The sequence below is a fragment of the Bubalus kerabau genome, chromosome 20 (genome assembly GCF_029407905.1).
Source record: "Bubalus kerabau isolate K-KA32 ecotype Philippines breed swamp buffalo chromosome 20, PCC_UOA_SB_1v2, whole genome shotgun sequence".
Classification (NCBI taxonomy): domain Eukaryota; kingdom Metazoa; phylum Chordata; class Mammalia; order Artiodactyla; family Bovidae; genus Bubalus; species Bubalus kerabau.
The window spans coordinates 51,592,179-51,615,678 of NC_073643.1; the positions used below are offsets into that span (position 1 = coordinate 51,592,179).

Genomic DNA, 23,500 nt, shown 5'->3' on the forward strand with positions numbered 1-23,500 from the left:
TCTTTCTCTCAGGACTTCGGGACCCAATCCCCGCCAAGGGGACTCTTGAAGGTAGTTGGAGCCCCTGGCCGTGTGAGTTCAGCTCCTTTGCCCTCTACAGCGGTCTCTGCTGAAGCCTGCCATTCCACCATTAAACCTGTGACTCCAGGCCTTAAGCCTGTTGAAGGTCGAGCCCCTAGAAGGGTCACACACGCGCCTGCCGGGGACTCTTCCCACGAGTGCGGCGGAGAGGAGCATCGCAATCTGAGGCGTGCGGCAGGGCGCACATCGGGAACTCGGACCGTGGCTGGGGCGCGGGACGCGCGCGCCCGGGCTCGGCTCGGCCCCGCGGGCCAGCAGGGCCGGCTCAGGGCGGCGCGGGGACGAGGGGCGCGCGGGCACCGGCGGGCGCGTGGCCGCGGCGGGGGCGCGCGGGGGCGGGCCGGCCAGGGACGGGGGAGGGCGGCGCCGGCAGGTTGGCGGCGGCTGCTATTTGAGCGCCGGTCCCGGACCCGGCACTCAGAGCGCTTGGAGCCGGCGCGGCGGAGAGATCGCAGCGCGCACCCCGCAGAGGTGCTGCGGCTCGGGCAGCCCTGGAGGCCCGGCGCGAAGAAGGCGGAGGACGAGGAGAGGCGATTGCCGCCCGCCGCCCGTCACCCCCCAACACACACCCAACCCGCCGCCGCCCCCCCTCCCCGCGGCGCCGCATCTTGAATGGAAACATGGCGGTGCCGGCTCGGACCTGCGGCGCCTCTCGGCCCGACCCGGCGCGGACTGCGCTCCAATGGCCCAGCCGCGGTTCCCGGCTCGGCCCCGGCGCCCGGCGCCCGGCGGCGGGTCCCCCGCGCCCGCTGGCGCTGCTCCTGCCGCCGCTGCTGCTGCTCCCGTTGCTCGCCGCCCCCGGCGCCTCAGCCTACAGCTTTCCTCAGCAGCACACGTAAGTGGCCTCGGCCCGCCGCGGGACCCCGGCCGAGCCTGGAGCCCCACTTCGCACCCACCCCCAGTCCCCGGCCCGCGTCCCACTCCGGGGCGGGGGCGCCGGGTCCTGCCGCCCGCTGCGCCCGGGGGCGGCGACCCTAAGCCCAGAGGGCGGGCAGCCGGGGTCCCGGAGCTTCTGGCTGCGTCGCGAAACTTCCCAGCGGTGCCCCTTCTCCCTCCCATCCCCCAAACCGCGCAGAGGGAGATCTCGTGGGATGGGGGTGGGGGGTCCGAGCTTGCCAGCTGATTGCCTTGGAGCTGTCGGGGTGACAGGGGAGATCTGGGGTTGCGTGAAGGAGCGGCCAGAGACCCCCTGCCCGACGGAGTCGGAGCCCCGCGTCTGGCTCAGGCTTCCTCTCGGATAGGAAGCTGGCGCTTTAGATCCAAAGGTGGGGGATCCCTCCACACCTGTCTTCGCTGGCCTTTTTCCTTTGAGAAGCAGGGCTGGATGCAGAGAATGCGAGCACCTCAGGGGGTCAGTGTCCCTCCTGCCCGCCCGCCCCCCACTACACCTAGGAGAAAGGTCCCCTGGAGGTGAAGATGCCAGAGTGGAGGCAGAGGGTGAATGACAGGGAGGCCCCCCCGGCCTGCCCCTGCTGCTGCTGCCAACAAGGTAATAGCAGCTCGTGGCCCTGCCAGCTTCCGCTGGTCCTCCGTGGTCCTGAGCCTTCTCTCCCTTCCTGAGAGCCTGGCAACTCGGGCATCCTCCTCTGGGCCAGCTTGGCCAGATGTGTCTGGGGTTGGAAATGGATATTCAGTGTGTGTGGCCTTTAGGAGAGCAGCTGTCTGTGGGCACCGTGATCCAGCCTTATGTCAGTGCCTAGACACCCTTGTGGCTTTGGGGTACGGTGACCACCTTGCTGTCTGTTACGTGTCTCCGGGTCCGAGGAACCACCTGTCCCTGGACTCCTGCACCCAGTGGCCACACTGGGATTTGGGGAAATGAGTAACCAGGCTGCTTAGTGGCCAGGGGGTGTGAGGGCAGGGTCTGGCCTCGGGGAAAGGGCAAGACTGGCTCTGCGTCATTAGACCAGTTCTGCCCAAGGGTAGGGGCCCCTGGTATTGCGTACTCTGGCTTGCAGGCTCTCCCAGATGAGGAAAAGCAAAACTCAGGAAAGGCTTTGCCCGAGTCTCTCTCGGTCTTGTCATTTCTCTCTTTGCACAGCCTGGCTGTGCTCAGGCGGGTGATCAGTAGGCAAATTACAGGTGCCGCACGGATGTGTCCTCTGTCAGCCGTCTGGATTTTTCGTGTGTGTATGTGGGGTGTGCGCAGGTAGAAGAGAATCATATGGAAGTTCAGGGTTTGTGGGTGCGTTATTGTCTTTCATTTGCTGTGATGAAAATGAACTTCAGCCCCAATGTTTAAAAAGAACAAAAGCGTTATTTTTTTGTTGCTGTTCTTTCTTCCCCTCAAAGCCAAGACACAACTGTTTTCCCCCCCTGGGCTGATATGTAGCTCTTTGAGTGAAGGTTTAAGTAGATGTCTCTTTTCACCTCTTCCCACCTTGCTTCCTCTCCTTGCGACCTGCAGTGGGTCAGATGGTTGCTGGGCCTGCGTTTTACACCTGTGAGACCCTGACCGGAGCGGACACCTGTCCCTCTGTCCCCAGTCAGAAGATGGGGAGGCGGGTTTGATGACAGCGGCACGTTTCCAGATGGATGCTCGTCTCTTGTCGATCTAGTTGGAGCTGATTTGAGGGTTTAGGACATGTCTTGCAAGCCATAACTAGAGAATGAGAGTGGAGTGGGCTGGGGGCTGTGCGGCTCTGAGGGTCCAGGGGGAGGGGACTAATGGTGCGACGACACGCGGCGCTGGCAGTGACAGCCAGCGCCCTTCAGCTGCCCTGGTCCCACAGATGTCGACGCCCACTGATCCTTGGAGGGAGGAAGGGGAGGGGGTTGAGTGAGGGTCCCTCCCCCAGCCCCCTGCATGACCGGGCTTAGTTGGAGTTGGGACTTTTGTTGAACTGACAGGAAAGGCTGAGGCTGCTGCCCTGGGGCTGCTCCAGCCGGTGGCCTCTGTGAACTCTCCCCGGTTAGCGTGGCCCGGCTAGGATACGACTTCCATACAGGTGCAGGTGGCTTTCTATGGTGGGCAGTGGGACCCTCAGCCTCACGGCCCTAGGGTGACAGCCCCTCAGTGGAGAGGGCCCTTGACGCGAAAGTCATTTCCTCATTAGTGTCTGGCAGCGTGACAGGGCCTAGCTTTGCAAGCTGCTGGGTTTTAAGCAAACGTGGGTTTGGGTCTGTAGTCGCTTTGGCAACATGGGTCTCTGCCCACCCGGCAAAGCAGACCCCGGCTGCTGCTGGATGGAGGAGGGCAGAGGAGTTACCACTGGATGGAGAACATGGCTTTGATTTGCGGGGGAGGTGCCCTCTCACCTCCCCTGGACCTGGATCTGGTTTTCAAACAAGGCCAAGGCCACGTGTGCTCAAGTGCATGTGTGTGTATACGTGCCCTCGTGTGTCTGGGCTGAGGTGGGGCACATGGAGTCGGTGCACACGTTGCCCGTTTCACCTGCTTCTTCCTGTTCCCTGTTTGCTGCTGGCTGGGGGCGGCCCTCACGGCTTGGCCTCTCAGGTGTCTTTTCCTTTCCCAGGTCTGTCAGTCTCCTTCCCCCTCCCCTGCCCCCTCCTTTGGTCTCTCATCTCGTCTCCCACCCCTCCCCCCACTTCCTTGCCCATCCCTCTGATCTTTCTGTGGCCACCCTGCCCTGCCCACCTCCTTTGTCATCTCTGTTGGACTGCGGTCCCCTGTTCTCCGGCACTCCTGGGTTCCTCTGTATCCTGTTCCATGAGGTCCGGGCTGAGCCACTGGCTGCATCCTCTTAGTCCCACTCCTCCCCAGTGATGGTGCTGGCCCGCACCTCCCTTCCTCTAGGGGATCCCGAGGGGTCTGGGCCCCCCAGCAGATTAATGACAGCTGGGTACATGTTCCTTTACCCGAGTGCCCACGATGGGGCATGCGTCAGTCTAGCTACGGTTAATGGTGGGTGACGTGTGTCTGTCTGGGCCTCCGAGCCCACGTCTTCACCTCCCTGTGGCTCCCCCTGTTAGAGGGAGGCAACATCACACATCTGGGTCCCCCGTTTCCCCAACAACCTGCCAACGGCTTTTGCAGGAAGCAGGAGGGGGCGAGGCTTCGAGATCTACTGCTACTCCCACTGGCTCACATCTCGCCTAGTGCTCTCGATTCAGGGTGGAGGGACCCTTGGCTGTGGTCCACCCCCAGGAGTCACCTTTATTGGGCCAACTCTGCCAGGCTGAGCCCTGAGACGGGAGTAGCCTGTTTGAAGACAAGCCCCCTCCTAGTGTGCGGGTGAATCTCCCTCCCGAGTCTCTGGCACACTGGTGGCTCCAAGGAGAGACTGACTCACAAGTGGAGTGAGCCCTTGGTGCCACCGTCTCCGCGCCCCCCCCCAACCCCCCGCAGTGTGCAAGGGTCAGCCAGCTCTCGGGAGGAGGCAGTTTGGGGACATGGTGGGTGTCAGGTGTGGGTCCCGAAGGCTCAAGCTTTGGTCTCCAGATCTGACCTTCTCCATTGGGGTGACCTTGCCTCTGTTTCCCCAAATAAGATAATAGAGAATCTGCTTAAGAGGCTAATGGTGAGAATTAATGGGAGAGGGTGTCACCTCTGGTAAGTGTTCTGGCACAGGTGGGAGACCTGGCAGCTGTTGATAACATTAACATCTACCCCTGATACTACAGCATGCTGGGCCCCTCCCACCAATCTTTCCACATGTTCCCATGGGCTGAGCACCTCCCTGTCTTTCTGCTTTGTTATGCTGTCCCCTCATCACTGCCTGCTTTTCTCGGGGGTTTAGATCCTTCCTGCAGGGTCTCACACCCCCACTCTCCAGAGGTCTCTGGGTTGTGCCACTAGCTCAGGCTGTACCCACCTACCAGAGATATCATCTCTGTGAGGAAGAGCACTGGGCTGCCTCCCTCATTCCCTGAAGCCCACCTTGACTAAAGGTGGAATGTCACCAGGCCAGTGGTGGTCTCCCCTCACTGAGCTTGGGCCAAGCCCCTTATTCACATTACGTCCTTGACCTCAGACCTCATGGTCATGCCCATCCTGCAGATGGGGAGACTGAGACTCAGAAAGATGGAAGAACCTGCCCAAAGCCCCATAAGGACCAGGGCAGGGAGAGGACTAATCTTTCAGACGCTTAGGTGCCCTGCCAGGAGGCTGGGCACACCTGGGCAGTGGGCCCAGGAAGTTGGGATGGAGATGCAAAACTTGGGTATTTGGGAGAAAATGAAGAGGCCTAAGACACATGAAACACACCTTGGCTCCCAGCGGTAACCTCTCCTGCTCTGTCCCTCGGTTCTCTTCTGGGTCTCAGGCAACCCTGAAGGGGCCTTCCAGGGCCCTGCCAGCCCAGTGCTCAAAGCCCCTGTGCCTACCTCCACCCCCTCCCACTTGTACACAGGGGATCGTGGAGCGCCCCCCTCCCCCCGCCCAGTGCAGGATTTTCCTTTTTCAGGGCTTTGAGTCACGTGCCAGGCATGCCTGTCATGGAGGGATAGGTAAGAGGGACTTCATCTAAAGACTCTGAGATGCCATCTCCCTCTCCAGATTCCAGTATGGTTCCAGAGAGAAAGGTCAGGGATGAACGGGATGGGGATTGTTCATGGAAACCTGAGGCTGGATGCTCTAGGACCACGGCAGTTTTTTCAAGCCTGAGGGGACTTCAGAGGTCTTGGACCTTAATAGATGCTTGCATTTTCATGCTATGTGAACATGTGAGGCCTGGGGGGCTGGGGAGCCAGGGTTCTATCTGCTAAGAAACTGTTCAAGGGGCAGCTGGAGGTTTGGGAGTCAAAGCAGGCAGGCATGTGGCGTGCGCCCTCCCTTGGAGGGTAGTGCTGTCTGTGGGTTGGGAGTGGTCTCTTTCTTTCTCCTTCCCCTTCCAGCACCCACCCACCCTACCCAGTTCCATCCTCATGGGCTTCCAGATTCAAGATCTGCCTTGGGAACAGGTGACCTCTGTCCTTAAGTGAGGGCTCAGGGCCTTAGGTCTGGGGAGGGGCACCAGGGCCTGGGGTGCTCTAAAGATGAGGGTGGGGGGCCTTCCCACTGCTGGCTGCATCTCTTCAACCAACGGGGGAGCCTTTCTTCGTGTCAGGTAGGTTTTTTTTTTTTTTTTTCCTGGTGCCTACTGTCTAAACAAGAAGCTACAGAATCAATATTCGTATTCCCAGAGGGAGGTGTATGTGTGGTTTTTAGTTTTTTTCCTTTCCCTCCCTCTCTTGTCCTGTGTAACCCGAAGAGCCTCCTGAGCTGCCTGTGGCTAAGGGGAGGATGGAGGAGTTGGTGGTGCAGGTGGCCATGTGGATCGAGCTGCCCCTGGGGGGCTTACAAGGGACTCAAGGATGCTGTCATTTAGGTCCACAAGCAGGACCTGGGACAGCGCTCAGCCAAGCCCTGCAGGACCACCGGCCACTGTGGGACTCAAGCAGTTGGTTTAGTGTCTCTGGCCTAGGTCCTGCTTAAGGATCACCTACTTCCCCTCCCTCCTCACCTGGGCCCCCTCTTCCTGGGGCTAGTCCAGCCTGCTTGGCCCCTGGCCACTGCTGGTGCCAATGACTGAGCCTATGAAGGATCTGGCCTTACAGAGCAGGAAAGCCTGTGTACCTGGGGTTACGTGGAGGGAAATCTTCAACACGGGGAACCTGAGGATCCCCACCTTGTGTTGGCCTGGTCCTGGGGGGCCTCTGTCAAAGGCAGCCCCAACCCGATTCTCTCAGTTGGCAGCTTGCATTGTGGTGACCTTGGACAGTCTCATCCACCCCCTGGGCCTCAGTTTCCTCTTTTCTATGGCTCTTCTGAGTCTGACACTGGCAGTGCCTTAAGAAGACAGGTCCAGGATCTTCCTGCTCCTCTGCACACTCTGCTCCAGCTGTGGGGGGAGGCCTGACCCCAGCCTGAGTCCCACCTCCCCAGTGTGAGGAGCCTGTGCCTCCCATACTGGCCTCTGGTCACACCTTGGGTGTCTGGAAGCGGCTTCTCAGACTGACCCACTTTGAGCTGTGATCAGCCTAATTGTTTAGCTGAGAGGGAGGGGTCCCGGAAGTCTTTGCCGCTGATTATTAACCATCTCTCCCTACCTTGGAAGTGACTCATTAAACAAAGGGGAAAGAGGTGTGTAAGAAGGAGGAGAAGTCACCCCCTCTGTCTCTCTTTCCTGCTCCCCTTAGACCCTGGGCACCTTGTTCCTGCCTGGGTGCCTTCCTTCCCTGCTGGACGAATCTTCCTGAACGAGCCCCCTCTAGACACACACAGAAGTTCTGCCACACCCCTCACCAGCTGTAACCTTGCAAGCTTCCTCAGCCTCTCTGGGTCTTGGGCCTCGTCTGTAAAATAAGGTTCCCTTGATTGTGCTGCCTCATTGGGTTGGGGTGTGAAAGGTCATGAGGGATGAATGACAAGGGCAGGGGATTCTTACTGGATCTCTGAGCGTTCTCAGTCCAGCTGGGCCCGTACTCCAAGTGCTAGGTACCTGTCCCATTGTCCATAGCGCCTACCACCCAGCCAGGCCCTGAGACTCCATTGTGGTTTCTGGGTCCTTTCTCCTGTGCTTGGCCGTGGCCTGTGTGCACATGTGAGCTTATGTATGGAAGTATCTATATATTTGTGTTTGTGCACATTTGTTGGATATGTTCATGTGTGTGCACACTTGAGAGAGTGTCCATTTGTATATGAAGATGTGCTTGTGTGGGTGCGTGTGAATGTGTGCCCTTGTGTGTGCTTCATGCATATGTGCAGGTTGTGTGTACATGCACGCGCATGTGTACACAGGTGTTAGTGTGTGCCTATGAATGTGAATATGGGTGTGTGCTTCTGTGTGAGTGTGCATAGGTAAGTGTGGACATATGTATGGTTTATCTCTGCACCCAGAATGCGCTCCGAGTGCCCACCTTCTGCACCCGCCTTTGAGGTTAATGCCAGGACTCCACTGGGCAAATGCTGGCAGCGGGAAATAAAGCAGCCCAGTTGTCAGGACCAGTGTTGTGCAAACTTTTATGTCAAGAACAGCCTGAGTTAAGGCTGAGCTGGGAAGTTTGATCATCTACCAACTGGCTCGCTGACAGTCTGCAAAGGCAACACACAGAAGCTGCATCCTTGTAATTCAAATTTTTGCAAATCGAATGGTTATTTAGATGCACCACAGGACTTGGGACTCTGAGAAGCTTGGTGAGTCCTTTGTGAAGCGCAGCATCTTTGCTAACAGCCTTTCCCAGGTGGAATCTGGATGGGGGTGTGGGGAGCGAGTGGAGGTCGTAGCTTAGGCAGAGTGGAAACCCTTGCTGTGTGACCTTGGCCTGGCGTGTGTTTCTCTAGGAGTGGGTGCTGCTCACTTGCACGCTGAAGGGAGGGAGACTGGCCTCCCGTGAAGCATCTGCTGTGGGTTTGGGGTTCTCGCTCTTAGCAAGACATTTGTACAGTCAGCTGCAGGCATGATTCGGGTATAAAAGCTTCGACTTGATGATGCCCGCATGTTCCTCTATTTGGGATGCCTCCAGCAAAGCTCTTCTTTTCAAGATGAATTTTTGCCTACTGGGTCTTCATAAGCAAGGCAGTTTGGGTGTCTTGTGTTGGGTGCTGGCCTTTGGGCTTATGTGGGCCCTGAGCTGATGGGTTGTGATGTCTAAGAGAACTGCAAGTTTTGCTTTCCTGGCATTCTCAAAGCCTGTATATTGTCAGTGCTTGGATGCCCCAGCAGCCTAGGTATCTTGGGAGGCTTCTGCAGAGGGCTGGGGCGCCTACAGGGGCTGTGAGGGTAGGGAGCCTGGCATGACAGTCTCTTTGGGCAGATAATGGGCCTTGCCTGAGTCCCTGATTTGGGAAGGAATATCCCAGCCACAGAATCCCCTGGGAACCTAGATGCCTCCATTGTACAGAGAGAGAAATTGACATCTGAGTACCAGGAAGGAGCCTTCAGGCCCCACATTTCCTCTGGCTACACACAGTCTGTGGGCAGGGCCCAGGCTCCCATATGGGGCTCAGTGCAGGCTGCCCAAAGGGTGCCACCCATTCAGCCATCCTTGCACCAAGATGTACAACTGGTTCTCTTAAATAAAAACATCCTTGACATGACATGGGAGCGATTTGAGGCCTCCTTTGGCAAACCCTGCGGAGCAAGGTGCCTGTGGTGTGGGACCCCAGTTCCTGGTGTTTCTCTGGAGCAGACGTTGTTGGTACCCTTGTGCCATCTTAGAATCAGCGAGGCTTTCAGGGGACCCTTGGGAAGGACACCTTGTCACCAGGTGAGCATGAATGGGCTGGGGTGTTCTGAGATGGGTAGAGACCCCTGACCCTGCTGCGGGTTTCCAGCCTGACGTGGCTGATGTGGCATCTTAGCCTTGGTAACTTCCCCGCTCAGTGCATGTTCTCCTCCCTCCTGCATCGCCTGAAATGCTACATTTGAAGCCTTAAAGGTCAGGCATGGTGCTGCCACTGGTTCCAACAAACAAACAACAAAACAACCCACCTCAGCCCTGCCCCCAACTTCACTTATTGGAAAAGAGAGGTGAGCTGGCAGAACAGGCCTCCATGCAGGGGGCTCTCCCAGATGGGCATTTCTCCTTTCTCCCTGTGAGCAGAGGCTGGGGTGGGCATGGTGAGAACTCAGACGTCTTCCCTTCCTTTCCTGGACCTGCCAGGCATGCTCTAGTGTCTTTCACTGAGGGTTAGCTATGACCTTGAACTCCAGAAACCTGCTGTGGGCAGAGCTCTGCTTCTCACCTAGCATTTGGGGGCCTTCCTGGGCTGGCTCTGGTCTCTGGCCACTAGCTCTTTGACTAGACTCCAGCCAGGCCAAGCCACTTGCAAGTCCTAGTAGGAACTCTGGCCTCTCTGCCTCCTGGCTGTGTCCCTATTTTAGACTGGCCTGCTCAGCCTGAGTATTGAGCCAAGAAGCCTTCCAGATCATTGCTCCCTACTCCTTGTGGGCCTCTCCTCCAACCCTGTGCCTCCCCCGACTCCCAGCTCTGTGCTCACTTTGTAGGGGCCTTCCAGGAGTAGGCATTGAGCTAACTACTAACACTTCAAAACCTGAGTCCAAGGAATGGCTGCTAGGAAAAGAGGCTGCTTCTGTGCACACCTTGGCAATCCTAGCATATTAATTTTTTCATCATGGTTAGGCTCTCTGACAGGGAACCCAGAGGTGGGTACGGATAGGTTGTCATCAAGGACCAAGGCTTCACCTGCACTCTGCCTGGCTGGTCTTAATTTTGGTGTGGCTGTCTGTCCTTGACTAACTTCCCTCATGGCAATAAGATGGCTGCCACAGCTCCAGGCATCACATGTACCAGACATTAGGAGTAAAACAGGAGATGTTTCCTCTGAGTTCCTCTTAAAAGAAGGCTGGGAAACCTAAACCAGAAGCCCCTAGCCAAATTCCCCTCACACCTCATTGGCTAGCACTGGGTCACATGTACACTCTAAACCAATCACTGACAATCAGGAAGGTACATTGTGATTGGCTCAAGCTAATCAGGATTTACCCTTGAGTTAAGGATGGGGTCACCTTGGGGCTGGAGGCGGCAGAGATTCTTGCAGACTTGGGTTTTGTTAGCAAGAAGAGGGTTAGTGATAGAACATGGGGAAGCAGGATCTGTTTCAGGGTCAGACAAGAGGACTGACAAGAGGAAGAAGGAAGGGAGAGGAAGGGAGAGTGTTCACGTTTGAGGAAACATTTGTAAAGGAAGTAATTTTAACCACATCATCAATCACTGTGATCTGAGCCCCAGGTGCTGTATTCCATCCACATATGCTAACAAATGAAATCAATCCATTTTTAGTCCCATTTCACAGACAAGAAAAATTGAGGTTCAACAAGGCCAAGTGATGCTGAAATCACACAGATGGTGAGTAGTGAAGGCAGGATTCACACCCCAGCGCTTGGGTCTGGGCACACAGCCACTGCTGCACACAGTCCTTCTACAGCCTGCCTCCTCCAGAGAGCTCCCAACACAGGACCTTCAGGGTACCCCACACTCCTGCCATCACTCCCATCCCTCTGCCCTTCTTGTCTCAGTTTCTTCCTACTCCACCCTAGCCCTCTCCAGCTTACTGTGGGAGCTTACCCTCCTCCTCCCAGCCTCAGTGTCTTCAGCATTCCCAGGACCCTCTAGAGTGATGCATTCTTCTGCAGCTGATGATGGCGCTGTCCTGCCACCCCATCTGCAGAGCTGCCACCTCTGTCCTGCCCTTTAAGCTGGTGCTAGGAAGACCATGGCCGAGGGGGCTGCTTCTGATCGGCGTAGTGACAGGCCCAGGAGGGGATCTCTGCCCTTAGGACGCACAGCACCAGGGCAGCAGCCATCTCCTTCCATAGAGGTTTAACAAGCACTTCTTGTGAACTGAACATGAAGTAAGCCTGAGAGAGGTTGGGTGGGCTGCACAGGGCCCTGCCAGCCCTAACCAGGACCCCACCTATGGTCTGGCCGGCCTCTGCCTGTCTCCTAGTGCTTGACTGGCAGTCACTATTTCAGGAAGCCTCCTCTGACTTCCCCGGGCAGCTCAGGGGCTTCCTAGGTGCCCCTGAAGTCTCCCCTATTCTTTTCCTGCAATAGACCTGCTGCCTCCACTTCCAGGCTATATGCCTGGAGGGGGCGGAGGTCACGACCACCTGTCATCGGCCAGAGCTTCAGGCTAGCACACACCAAGTGCTCACAAAATATTCCCTGAACTGAGAGTCAGCACAGGTGTGCCTACAGGTCAAGCTGCTTATGTCTCTTTAAGCTGGACCAGCTTTTACAGGTTCTAGGACAGGCTCCCATGTGGCCCTGGGTTTGTTGTTGTGACAGGACAGAGGCCACCTCATGCAAGGGCTCTCTTACAAGGGATGCCCCAGCTTGGGGACTGCCTCCTGGGGGAGAGAGATGCAGGCGAGGTCCAGGACTCCATGGGCTGTGTTATTTAATTGGGTGGGATAGGGCCTGGGCATCAGCATTTTTCCAGAGCTGCCACAGATGAGCCAAGGTAGAAAGCTATGGCCATAGAGAATAGGAAGGTAAACACAGGAGCCCTCCCCCTGCCCTGCTCTGCCCGCAAGGAGAACTGAGGCTTCCAGAGGAAGTGGGTAGGGGCCGGTGTACTGGTCCTGGGGAGTCTCCTGGCCCTGGTACCTGTGGAGCCAGCTGTTCACAGGTGTTTGTACATGTGGCCAGTGGCCGGAGCGTGCAGCCTCCGGCCATACATTTCAGGGAGATTTCAGGGCGATCACCCGGCTGCCTCAGCTGGCTGCCCTGTCCCTTCCTGACTGCCCCTCTGTGTTGACACTTTCTCGGGTCTCATCTGCACTGCTGACCGCTCCATGCCCCTCCCATGTCTCAGGACCCGCCTCCTGATGGCCCAGCCCCACTTAAGTCCCCTCCCCAAACCTGAGCTGTCTGCGCACAGTCCATGGGAGAGATCATCAGGGAGGAAGAAATGGAAGTGAGGCCAGGAAAACGATAACCGCACACAAGTGGTGCACTAGGCAGCGTCTGAGGGGTGATGAGACGCAGGCCCTGGCGGGCTGGGGCAGGTGGGGTGGAGCTCCTGCTCCAGACTGGATTCTGACAGGTCCTCTCAGGGTCCCCAGCCATTCCTGAGGCCTTGGGTGCCCCTGCCCCACCCCAAGTCAGGGCTCTGGGGGCCCCAGGGAGAGTACCAGGACCCATCTTTCTCTGAGAGCGAGCGCTGATGGGGAACAAGGACAAGGGGTGGGGGAAAGGCTTGGCCATGTGGATCCAGCCTCAGTTCTGCAAGCTCCAGGCAGGCCCCATCCGTCTCGTGCTGCTGAGCTCCCTGAGGCTGCTGCACCCCTGTGCACTGCCTCGTAGGAGCCCATGACCGGGGCTCTGCCTGCCTCGTGCCCCGCGGCCCCACATTCCCTGGCACAGAGTGGCTGGGGAGGGGTGGCGGGGAACAATCCCAGAGGCCATTAAGCCGAGTGATTTACATGGTTTCCGAGCCAGCGCTGGGGGAAATATATTTCACAGGTGATTTCCAGACTGCTGGCGTATGCAGGAGGCCATTACTCTAAAACACAAAAGGGTGGGGACATCACGGAGCCGTCTAGAGGGACCTGGAGCCGTGGGCTTTGTTGGCCTCACTGTACCATCTGCCTGCTGCTTGCAGGAAAGCGTGGTCCAGGGGATGGGGGTCGAGGAGGGCAGGAGCTGGGGGCTATAAAGAGAGCCACATATGTGACTGTGAGTCATTTCGTTCCTCAGTTTTCTAATCTCTAAAATGGGATCCTGTTTTCCATATTTTATGATTGTGAGCACGCGTGCATGCATACTCACTCAGTTGTGTCTGACTCTGTGCAACCCCATGGGCTGTAGCCCGCCAGGCTCCTCTGTCCATGGGATTTCCCAGGCAAGAATACTGGAACGGGTTGCCATTTCCTTCTCCAGGGGATCTTCCTGACCAGGGATTGAACCCGGGTCTTCCTGCATTGGCAGGCAGATTCTTTACCACTGAGCCACCTGGGAAGCCATGATTGTAAGCATAGAGCAGGTCAAATGCCAGGGCAGAGGTGACCGCAAGTCAGTGCAAGGGGGCCACATGGCTGTTGGACAGCCTATGGGTTTGGTCCTACCTGAGACTCCTCCTCGGTTCATCTTCTTCCAGACGGTGCCTCCCCCGCTGCGGGCACATTTGTTCCCTCCACGGACACTCGCCACAACCTGCCGTTCATTCATTCTGTCCACGCTCGTGAGCATCTGCCGTGCACCAGGCACTGATGAGGACAGGCAGACAGCAGTCTGGGGAGATGATGTAGACAGAGGACATGCTGTGTTGTGAGGTGACAGACACCATGGAGAAGGGACAGGATGAATTTGGGAGAGGGGTTAACTAGAGGGGGCAGGTCAGAGTGGGCCTCATTGAAACATGAGGAAAACCTGGAAGGATGGGAGAGTGGGAGCCACATGAGTATCTGGAGGAGAGTGTTCTAAGCAGAGGAATGGCCAGTGCAAAGACCCTGAGGTGGGATGTGGTTGAGCAGGAGGAGGATGGGAGGTGGGGAGGTCAGAGGGCAACAGGGACCTGGACAGGCTGGGCCATTAAATTAGCATGACTTTGAACTGGGCGCCCCGGGAGAGATGTGAACAGAGGAGCACCAGGGTGGTGGCCGTGGTGGTGGTGAGACATACCGATGGTCCGGGTATGAGAAAGGACAGGGGTGTCAGGAGATGTCAGGCAATTGGCTTGAGCAGCTAGAAGGACGGTTTTCACCAGGTAAGCTGGAGGAGGCTGGGGAAAAGTCAGTCCAGGGGACCAGCAGGTATTGGACACACTGAGTTTGAGATGCGGACTAGGGGTCCAAATGGAGAGGTGTCAAAGCTGGATATGTGTGTGTGCCTCTGGAGAGGGCCTGGAGGAGCTGAGCCTCCCAGGCTGGGTGCCGAGGACCAAGCGGAGAGCCCTGCTCTTTGAACCCTTAGTTTCCCATCCGTTGACTGTGCTCCTCTCCCCACTGTCGAGAGCTCTCCATCCTTCACTCACCATGTCCTTGACGACGGAGTGCTGCAGGCATCAGTGTGTGAGCAGCCTGCTCGGTGCCCGTGGTCGGTCTGTGGTGTTCATAGGGCATCATCCCGTGCTGAGCTCACCCTCTGAGCACGTGCTGCACCCTCTGTCTGAACTGCCCTGCTGCCCTGCAACGCCGCCTTTACCTGCCAGAGCCCTAGGTGGGTCAGACCCCTTGCTGTGCCGTCCACACCCCCACCGGACTCCTCCTCCCTCCATGTACTGAGTCTGGATCAGATCAGATGCCTTCTCTGGTTGAATTCCAAGTTCCAGCCTGCATCTGCCCTGCTCACTACTGTGTCCCTTCCCCGTGTCCAGCCTGGAGCTTGGCTTAGTAACTGTATACATGAATGAATGAATGAATAAATGGGGAGTGAGGGAGCTAGTAGGGATTTGTAGAGGGTTGGAAACATCTCCAGAGTATTTTGTCTGTGATAAGCCCTGCTGAGTTGGACCACCTGCTACTCGTCAAGCCAGCTCTGAGGACAACACAGGCTCACCAGGCAGTGGCTCCTTTTGGGGCGGCCACCATCCTGGGACTTCTCAGGAGGAGGTGGGGCCGCTGGGGTGGCACCACAAGGCCCCTACTCGCAGTGTCTCGCAGAGGGAATTTACATTGCTTACGGATTCACTGTGGAGTGTGGAGAGAAAAGGCAAACGAGCACTTGCATTTGATTTACAGGCAGCTTGGCTTGCACTGAGGAGCCCGGAGCTCACTAGGGAGAGGCAGATCCCAGAGGAAGTGGGCATGTCCCCTGTCGTGGGAGGGATTGGAGGGAGCTAGGGCTGTGTGCTGCTGAGACATCATTCCTGCAGCAGGGTGGCTTTGTTGGGGTAAAAGGAAGGACTCTCTGATTGCCCAGCTTTGGCTTGCCTGGGGAGGCAGTGAGGGCCCTGATTTGGAATGGACCCCTTCTCTATGGTGGAAAAGGTCATAAATGAGGAGTGGCTCTTAGCAGCACCCTATTTCCTAAATCTTGGCCATTGAAGCCCACTTTGGGATTAAGAAAGCTGGATCACCTAGGAACAGAGCCTGAGCTCTGGAGCCACTCTTGGCAGGGTTCAAATTCTGGTTGAGCACAGACTAGCTGTGTGGCCTTGGTCGTTGTCCATGAAGTGGGCTTGAACCAGTTTGCACCTAGCCAGGCGTGCTGTGAGACTTCAGTGAGCTCACACAGGAGCCCCCGGCACACAACAGGTGCTTTGCATCATCAGTTCCTTTCCTCAGTGCTCTGCCTACTGAAGTTGGAAGCCTTTTTCTTGCCCTCCCTTCCAGCCTCTCCCCCACTGTAGAGAGAGGTGGATGGGGGCGGGGCAGGGGGGCACCAATCTGGTGATGGGAGGATGTTCAGGGAAATGTATCCCCAAGCATTTCCAGAAGACTCTTCTTTGCTGTCCTGCAAGCGAAGTTCTTCAGGGAGCTTGGTTAGGGGAACCAGACTGCAGCCCCAACCTAAGGCAAGGGTCAGTAAAGTGGAGTAAGGATTATGGGTTTGAGAGGGGGGTGGAGAGAAATCCAGGAAGACTTTCCACCAGAGGTGACTTGGCCAGGTAGAGGAGGCACAAAACCAGACAACAAAGCTGGCCGTGATGGGTTAAGTTCTTTTCTGGTCTTGGCTCCACCTCTCTTTTGCACCTGTGTGTCCTATGGGGCCTTGCCAGCTTCCATGGGGTGGGGGGTGGGATTTCTTCCCTGAGAAGGAATAGAAGACTGTGAGAGGGGTTTCTGTCCTCCTCAAGGCAGGAGGCCATAGCCAGGACATAAATGGAAGACGGCTATTTGTGGCTCAGAGAGGATTTGACTCATGCTAGAGGGTGGGGAGGAGGTACGTGAGGGGAGATGGGATGTGTGAATCACAGAATCCAACTGGAGCGGTTGATGATGCGTGGACAGGCCTCTCTTGCACCTCCAGTCAGGCTTCGGCTACTGGCACGGTGCAGGAGCAGGCATCTGGAGCTCCCAGGTTCCCCCTACTCTCCTGGTGACCACCACGGGCACCTCAGCACTGCTGGCCGCCTCATGAGAACAAGTTCGGGTGTGGCTCTTCCGTCGCTGCACCTGGCGGTGTCAGTATGCTAGCCCTGGCTCCAAGAGCCAGCCTCACTGAACCTCCGTTTGCTAGGTCGTTAAATGGGTCTGGTCTCTTTTGTCTTGTACCTGACCGCCTGGGGGAACATGCTGGGGAGAGAAGGAGGCGCTGCAGACCCCCAAATGCCCACGATCCGTGTCAGTGAGTGGGGCAGGTGGCTCCAGGCCCGGGGAGCAGACGGTGGATCCTGGGCCAAGTGACTGTCCGTACCCCACATCCCTGGCCTGGACTTTCTGTTTTGCTCTAGAGTGCCTTTAGCTAGTTGGTGAGCTCCTGTTGCTCAGTGCTACATCCCAGCTCTAGATTGCTGGGAAATTCACAGACAGTGACCCCAAGTGTTGGTACCTTGGGAGCCCATGGGCCTCCCCAGGGGAGTGGAGGCGGGTGATAACTGCAGTCCCTGCGGTTTGAAAGCCAGCGACTCCTTCAGCCCACAGATGGAAGCCGAGGCACAGAGACGGGGATGGGTGAGTCTGCACAAAGTGCGTGGACTTCAGCCCTGGGAACCAGAATCCCAACTGGGGGAGAGTGGGTGGAGGGCCGAGGTCCTGGGCTGTCCAAGATCCGGACATGGTGACAGGGATGAGTGAGGACAGCCCTGGATCTGCCAGCACGTTGCTTGCTTCCTGGAAGAAGTGGCTGTGCCAGCACTCGGCCTTTCTGGGAGAGCCATGAATTATGCACAGAAGCCACAGGCCTGGGCAGGCCCATCATAAATGAGCTTTAATAATTCATACGGAGAGGAGCCGGGGAAAGGGAGGGCCTCCTGGGCTGTCCCTGGGGCAGCCGCTGCGCTTCTAGCCCTCCTGCAGGGCTGCACTGTGCACCCCACCTGCCCGCTCCTGTGGCCGTCGTGTGCGGGCTGGGCAGGACGGTGTGGGGCTTGGAGCCGGCTGGGGAGGTGCGCTTGCTCGGCCAAGGGCCTGTTCCTCCAGGCTGGAGACCTGGGGCCTCCTCCCTCAGGGCTCCCAGCCCAGCGCAGTGGGGGCAGTAAAGAAGAGGAGGTCTGAGGGAATTTTAGCTAAAACAATAACCCCTGGAGGGCACCAGAGATCAGTGGCTGCTGGGAGGGTAGCACTTAAAATGGGAGGAGGGGGCACAGTGGACTTCCCCGAACGAGGCGAGAGGGGAGCCTTGAGGACTTCTGAGAAGAGGCTGATCCAGGCCAAGGGAATAGCGTGTGCAAAGGCTGGGAAGGGACTACAGGAGTGTATTCAAGCCACAGCGAGGAGGCCAGTGTGGCCTGAGAAGTGAGGTCAGAGAGGCCATTGTGAGTTCGGCCCCTGGATGGGCTTTGGGTGTTGACTGAGGAGGCGCACTGTTCCAGCAGGACAGTCTGCCTGAGTGTGGAGGTGAACAGCCTTGGGGGGCGCGGCGGGAAGCGGGGGTTCCAAAGGGCAGAGGCTGAAGACCAGTGAACTGGTGATCCCATCACTTGTTCTGGAAGGAGATGACCGTGGCCCAGGCCAGGTCGGGGGTCGGGGAGGTGGAGGGTGGTGGGCGGGTTGTGAAGGTGGAGCCCACGGCACTTGCTGAGATGGGATATGGGCACAAGAGAAAGCAGGTTCCAGGTCACCCTGAAGCTTCTGGCCTGAACCAAAGAGCTGACATCCGGGGGTGTGGAGAGAGGGAGGAGAGGGTTCGGAGGGAGGGGAAGGGCCTGGGTTTTGGACCCATTCAGTTTGAGAGGCCCATTAGGTATCCAGGTGGACCGGCCATGCCGCAGCTGGGCAGAGCTGTGTGCTCATCAGCCGTGTGGCCTTGGGCGCCTCATGCAGTTGCTCTGTACCTCAGTTTTCCCCTCTGAGGACCAGGGATGATGATCTAACTGCTGTGAAGGTAATTCAGGCCCGGTGAGCCGGGCACGAGGCCTCACTCAACCCCTTGGAAACAAATCCCCGAGTGGCCTCTGGAGGCCCCAGGCCATCCCTCCTGGGGCAGAGAGGGAAACTGAGACCTGGAGAGTCCAAACCACAGAGCCGGGTGTGGACCACAGAACAGGACCTGGCACACGGCAGGGGCCGAAGGAGATTCAGCCTGGGAGCCACTCCCTGCCCTGGCCGAGCCCACAGCCTGGGTCTGGGCCTCAGTCGTCCGCAGTCCTGCAGACCAATGGCCCCCTTCTTTCTGTGCACCTTCTTCGTCTCCCTGGCTCCCTAATCCCTCCGCTAGGCCCTCTGCTAGTTCTGCAGGGACTGCTCCCACTGTCCCAGGCCAGGCCTGGAGAGGAGGGTCCCGCTGAAGGGCTGCTCAGGAGCCCTGTGGTTCTGGGTGTGACGGTATTGACATAATACTGTGTTGCTCCCGTTCACTTTCTAGATGAGTTAACTGAGGCCCAGACAAGGGAAAGGATGTCGCCAAGGTCACACAGCTAACCACATCAGAGAGAGACAAGTCAGGCTCAGGTGGGCCTTCCATGCCGGCTTCCTAATCTCCCCGGGGAAACCTCCTTCTCAGCCTGCCTGTTGCTGGCTTGTCCCACTCCTCGCGGTCCTCCCTGGCTGCAGGAGCCCCTGTGGGTCCTCAGTCCGGCCCTGATGGTGAGGAGTGAGGCAGAGTGCTGTGGCCTCCTGCTGTGTGAGCCTGGAACACTGTCCATCCCTCTCTGAGCCAAGTGGACTGCCCGGCTCTGCCAGCCCTGGGTGATTGCGGCTCCCTGTTTCCAGGCCTTCTCCCCTCCCCCCATCAGGCTATTAGGAGTAAATACTGGGCTGGACCTGACGCCCTAATTAAAGTGAATGACTGTTCACCGGTAGTCTAAGTGGGGAGGCACAGGCTTGCAGCCTCCCGGCCAAGAGCCGACTGGAAGGAAGGCTTTCGCCCCGATGAAGAAAGGGAAGGGACAGCCCGTAATTAATAACCTCATTAAGGAGCAGTATTTGGGCAGGGTCCCAAGACACACATAGTCGAGACCGATGGATTTGGACTAATTTGAGCTTCAGCAGCACCAGCCCCTCCCCGGCACCAGGGAATCTCTGATGATCCCTTGTGATAAGTGGGCTGCCTTCCTCTCTGTGTGCATGGGATGGGTAGGTGGGGGTGGAGACAGTGCTCCTGGGGCCCCATGTTACTCACACTTAGGAGTCCCTTAAAGTGAAGTCGCTCAGTCATGTCCAACTCTTTGCGACCCCATAGACTGTAGCCCACCACGCTCCTCTGTCCATGGGATTTTCCAGGCAAGAGTACTGGAGTGGGTTGCCATTTCCTTCTCCAGGGGATCTTCCCGACCCAGGGATTGAACCTGGGTCTTCCACATTATAGGCAGACGCTTTACTGTCTGAGCCTCCAGGGTTTTTTCCTTAGGAGTCCTTTAAGCTGAATCAAATCTGTTGAAGATGAGCCTGTCCCTTTGAGTCTGCATCTCAGCTTACCTGCTTGTGAAGAGGTGGATGGCTAACCAGGGAGCCTTATTCCATGTGACTTGGCTGAACCAGCATGCTTCCATCTCCCCAGGCTCCAGTGCAGCCCCCACCCCACCATGGTTGGTGCAGTGCCAGGCTGGCGCTGACTGGTCTACACACCTCCAAGCACTCTGGCCTCAATGGCTTGGAGTGATTTGACCACTTGGCCTCTTGAGAGTGAATGACCTTGGCTACACTTGCTCTCTGTTTTTTGGAGGCTGTGATCCAATCAAGATCAGGGGCCCTACTCTGGGCTTTGAGCCCCAAAAGATTTTGAGGCCCAAGAGTCTTCTCTCCTGAGCGGATAAGCAGGAAGGACGCTCTGATCGTAGAGGCCCTGTCTTTTCCTGGGAGTCTCCCCTGTGTCAGGCGAGGTCTCTTAGGTAGTGCAGGAGGGGGCTGCGGCCCACCCAGAAGCCCAGTCCAAGGAGGAGACACAGCCATCCCACACTTTATGAGAGCGGGTCTGAGGAGGGGGACTGGACTGAGGGGAGGACAGCCCTGCTGCCCAGATGAGTCTGTGCACATGTGTGTTGGGGCAGTCATCATGGTTAGCATCCCTTCCGTGGGGCACCGGTCCCCTCCTGCTTGCTTTGGGTCCTGGGAGGTGGACAAGTGGTGAGCTTTATCTCCATTTTCCAGACGGGAAAACTGAGGCCTAAGAGGGCACATCTGGTCCAAGGTCATGGAAGAGCCAGGGCTGAATCTGGGCACTCAGTCTAGGTAGAGAGGGATATCCACTGAGTGGTCAGGGAGGACTCCTTGGGGGAAGTGGCTCTGGAGGTGCCACAGTCTGGGGTGCAGCCTGGAGCTTCCTGCTGTTGGCAGCAGGGCTGTGGCCTAGCGGAGGGGCTGGCCACATCCCAAGCCCTCTTTCAGCAGGGGCCACTACTGCTCTCTGAGCTTGGGGTGGCCTCTCATGGCTGGAATGGGGAGTGGCCTCCTTGCCTCCTTACAAGTCATCTTCCCCTGCGACAGGGTAAGCATAATACCCAGGCCCTCTGGACCAGCTCTCCTGGGCTCTTTTCATGTCTCTATCCCTCCCATCTCTCCCTCTGTCTCTCCCAGACCACCACCCAGCTCCTGCCCTATGTTTTCTTTCCCCTTCAGAACACTGCGAAGGCACCAAGGTGGGAGGTGGCAGGCCAGCTGAAATAGAATAATTAAATAACACTTTAATTTAAATCATCGCCTCCCCCAGAACTAAGAGAATAATTGGCCAGTCTGTCACGAGAGAAGCAGGAGACCTGTGGGCCCCCACCACGGCCAAATTTGGTTCAAGTACCCTCGACAGCAAGTGGCCTCCCCCACGCTCCTCACTGCCCGAGCCCAGCCCTGCCCTCCACTCCTCCAGCCTCACCTGTTCTTCCACCCTCAGCATCTCCCCCTCCACGATGACTGCCCTGCTTGAGCTGAGCAGGGAAGGCTGTAGACTGCTCTTAGGCCCCCAGTGGATGGGGTTTATCCAGGCAGCCTGCCTGGTGGAGGCAGTCTGTAGCAGGACTTTGGTGGCAAAAAATGCCTCCTTGGGAGTGGTGAAAAGGCCTGCAGAGGTAGTTGGGGGCCCGGAAACCCTCAGCCCTGGTGGGCCTCAGCCTCTCCCAGGCCTTCCCCTGTCTGCTCTTGAACGGAGCCCTCCCTCCCTCTAGTCCCTCTGCAGGGTCCAGCCGCCCACACCTAGCCGTGCCCTCTGAGGGTGAACCTGCAGTGTCACCTGTCTCTGGTTTTTTGATTTGTTTAATTATAGATGAGTTTTATGCATAATTTATTCCAAAAGCCTGGATTATACTGTACAATTAAATCACATTCTGATCAACAACTTCACGTATAAAATTAACAACTGGCAACAGTTTAAACTGTGCTGCTGCATCGGCACGCAGGCTCTTCCCCTCTTCCCTCTTCACCCCTTCCCCTCTTCCTCCTCCCGTCCCTCCCCTCCCTCCCCCACCCCTCCCCTCCGCTCCCCTCCCTCTTCTCCCTCTGGACAAGCCTGTGCAGCCAGCCTCAGGGCTGGACGCCCTCACCCCAGGTGCTCTGTAGTTTGACCTGGGCCTCCCCAGCCTTCTAGCTGGGGTCTCGATGGTTCTGTCTGCTAAAGGGGCCCTCAGCCTCAGTTCCTCACCCCACACGTGGATGATTTTGCTCCCCCACTTGATGATGATACCTCCTCTTCCCTCACATACTCCTCTTGGTTCTGAAACGTGCCTTGGAGACTGAGACCCAGAGAGCACCACAGCACCTAATGTCGTCGTCTTCCTGCTGGGCTTGCCCTCAGCCCTCTAGCCCTCGGACACACACATCTTTGCCCTGTGCCTGCTCCCTGCCTCTCTTAGTCTGGGGAGCAGGGGGTTACAGGAGCTATTAGGGAAACCCTATTTCTAGCACCCTACCTCCATGCCCCTTCCCCACAAGCAGGCAAGCAGGGAAGATTTCCTAAGCACTGGGTGGGGGAGAGGGAGTCTGAATTTGATAAGCTTCTAGCCCTCAGGGGACTGCCAAGTAATAATACTGCTCATCAAAGTTGCCCTGTGGATTTGGCCCTGAAAGTTATTCAGCTAATCATTACCGTCCCTGTTTACAGACCAGAAAGCTGAGGTTCCGAGGGGCAAGAACTTTCCACATTCACACAGACAGCTTGCAGAGGTAACCTCTCCCTGAGGCTTCCCAGAGGCTGCACCGTCCTTGGGCAGGTGGGGTCATAGAGCTGATGGAGCCAGGAGGACGGGTGGGCCTGGCTTCTCTCTGTAGAAGATGGCTCCTTGCCAGGGGCCTCAGTTTTCTTGTTTGTGAAATGGGGGCTCAGTGCCTCTACCCAGCTAGGTTCGGGCACATCGGGGGACACAGTGGTGTGAGGCTGTCCCCAGCCTCTCGTACCCACCCCAGGCATCCTGCCGGCTGCAGTCCCTGGCTGCACGTGCCTCCTCCCAGATGCTCTCTCTCCTCACTGTTGTGCTAATTTGGCACTTGGAGACACTTGGCAATGAGCAGTGTCATCTCAGTGAAGAGCATGGAAAATCACAGGGATGTGGGGAGCCAGCAGGTGGATCTGTCGTGTTGGGAGGGTGACCCATGGGCCACACTGTCTGGCCCGGGAGGTGGTGGCATATCCGGGCACTTGGGTCCAGATTGTTGGGACCCCAGGCAGGATTTGGTCAGTTTGCCTTTGACCCAGTGGAGCCGTGGGTCCTAATGTCTCCCCTATCCTTCGAAAGTCCCCATGCCCTTCTGCTGGAGTGTGACTGGGCTGGCCAGGGTGGTTTCTCTGGCCTCTGGGCAGGAACACTGCAGGTACACGGTTGACTCCTGGCCTCCTCGGCCCCATGTGTTACCCTTGGAGCCAGCTCTGGGGCACCAGCCAAATCCTGGAGCCCCCAGATCACATCTCTGTGATGATGAAATCAATGATCTGTCACTTTCTTTTAAACTCTTGGACATGTGTTGCCTTCCTAGTTGGGTTTGGTTTAGGTAACAAATCAGAATATCTTGATTTCCATGGTATCATGATGATGGGCAGTGCAGCT

General features: G+C 57.4%; 1 protein-coding gene across 4 annotated transcripts in view; it reads left to right on the forward strand.

Annotated features, from left to right (window-relative positions):
- Positions 1 to 533: 533 nt before the first annotated feature.
- The window catches only part of CACNA2D2 (calcium voltage-gated channel auxiliary subunit alpha2delta 2), a 140,754-nt gene continuing 117,787 nt past the window's right edge, over positions 534 to 23,500 (forward strand). For 2 of the 4 annotated variants that reach the window (XM_055557507.1, XM_055557508.1), the window contains exon 1: positions 534 to 916. In XM_055557507.1, coding sequence (XP_055413482.1) covers positions 702 to 916 — 215 coding nt within the window. In that variant the 5' untranslated portion in view covers positions 534 to 701. The remainder of the gene's footprint in view (positions 917 to 23,500) is intronic. The other 2 variants (XM_055557505.1, XM_055557506.1) reach the window with 1 other exon arrangement.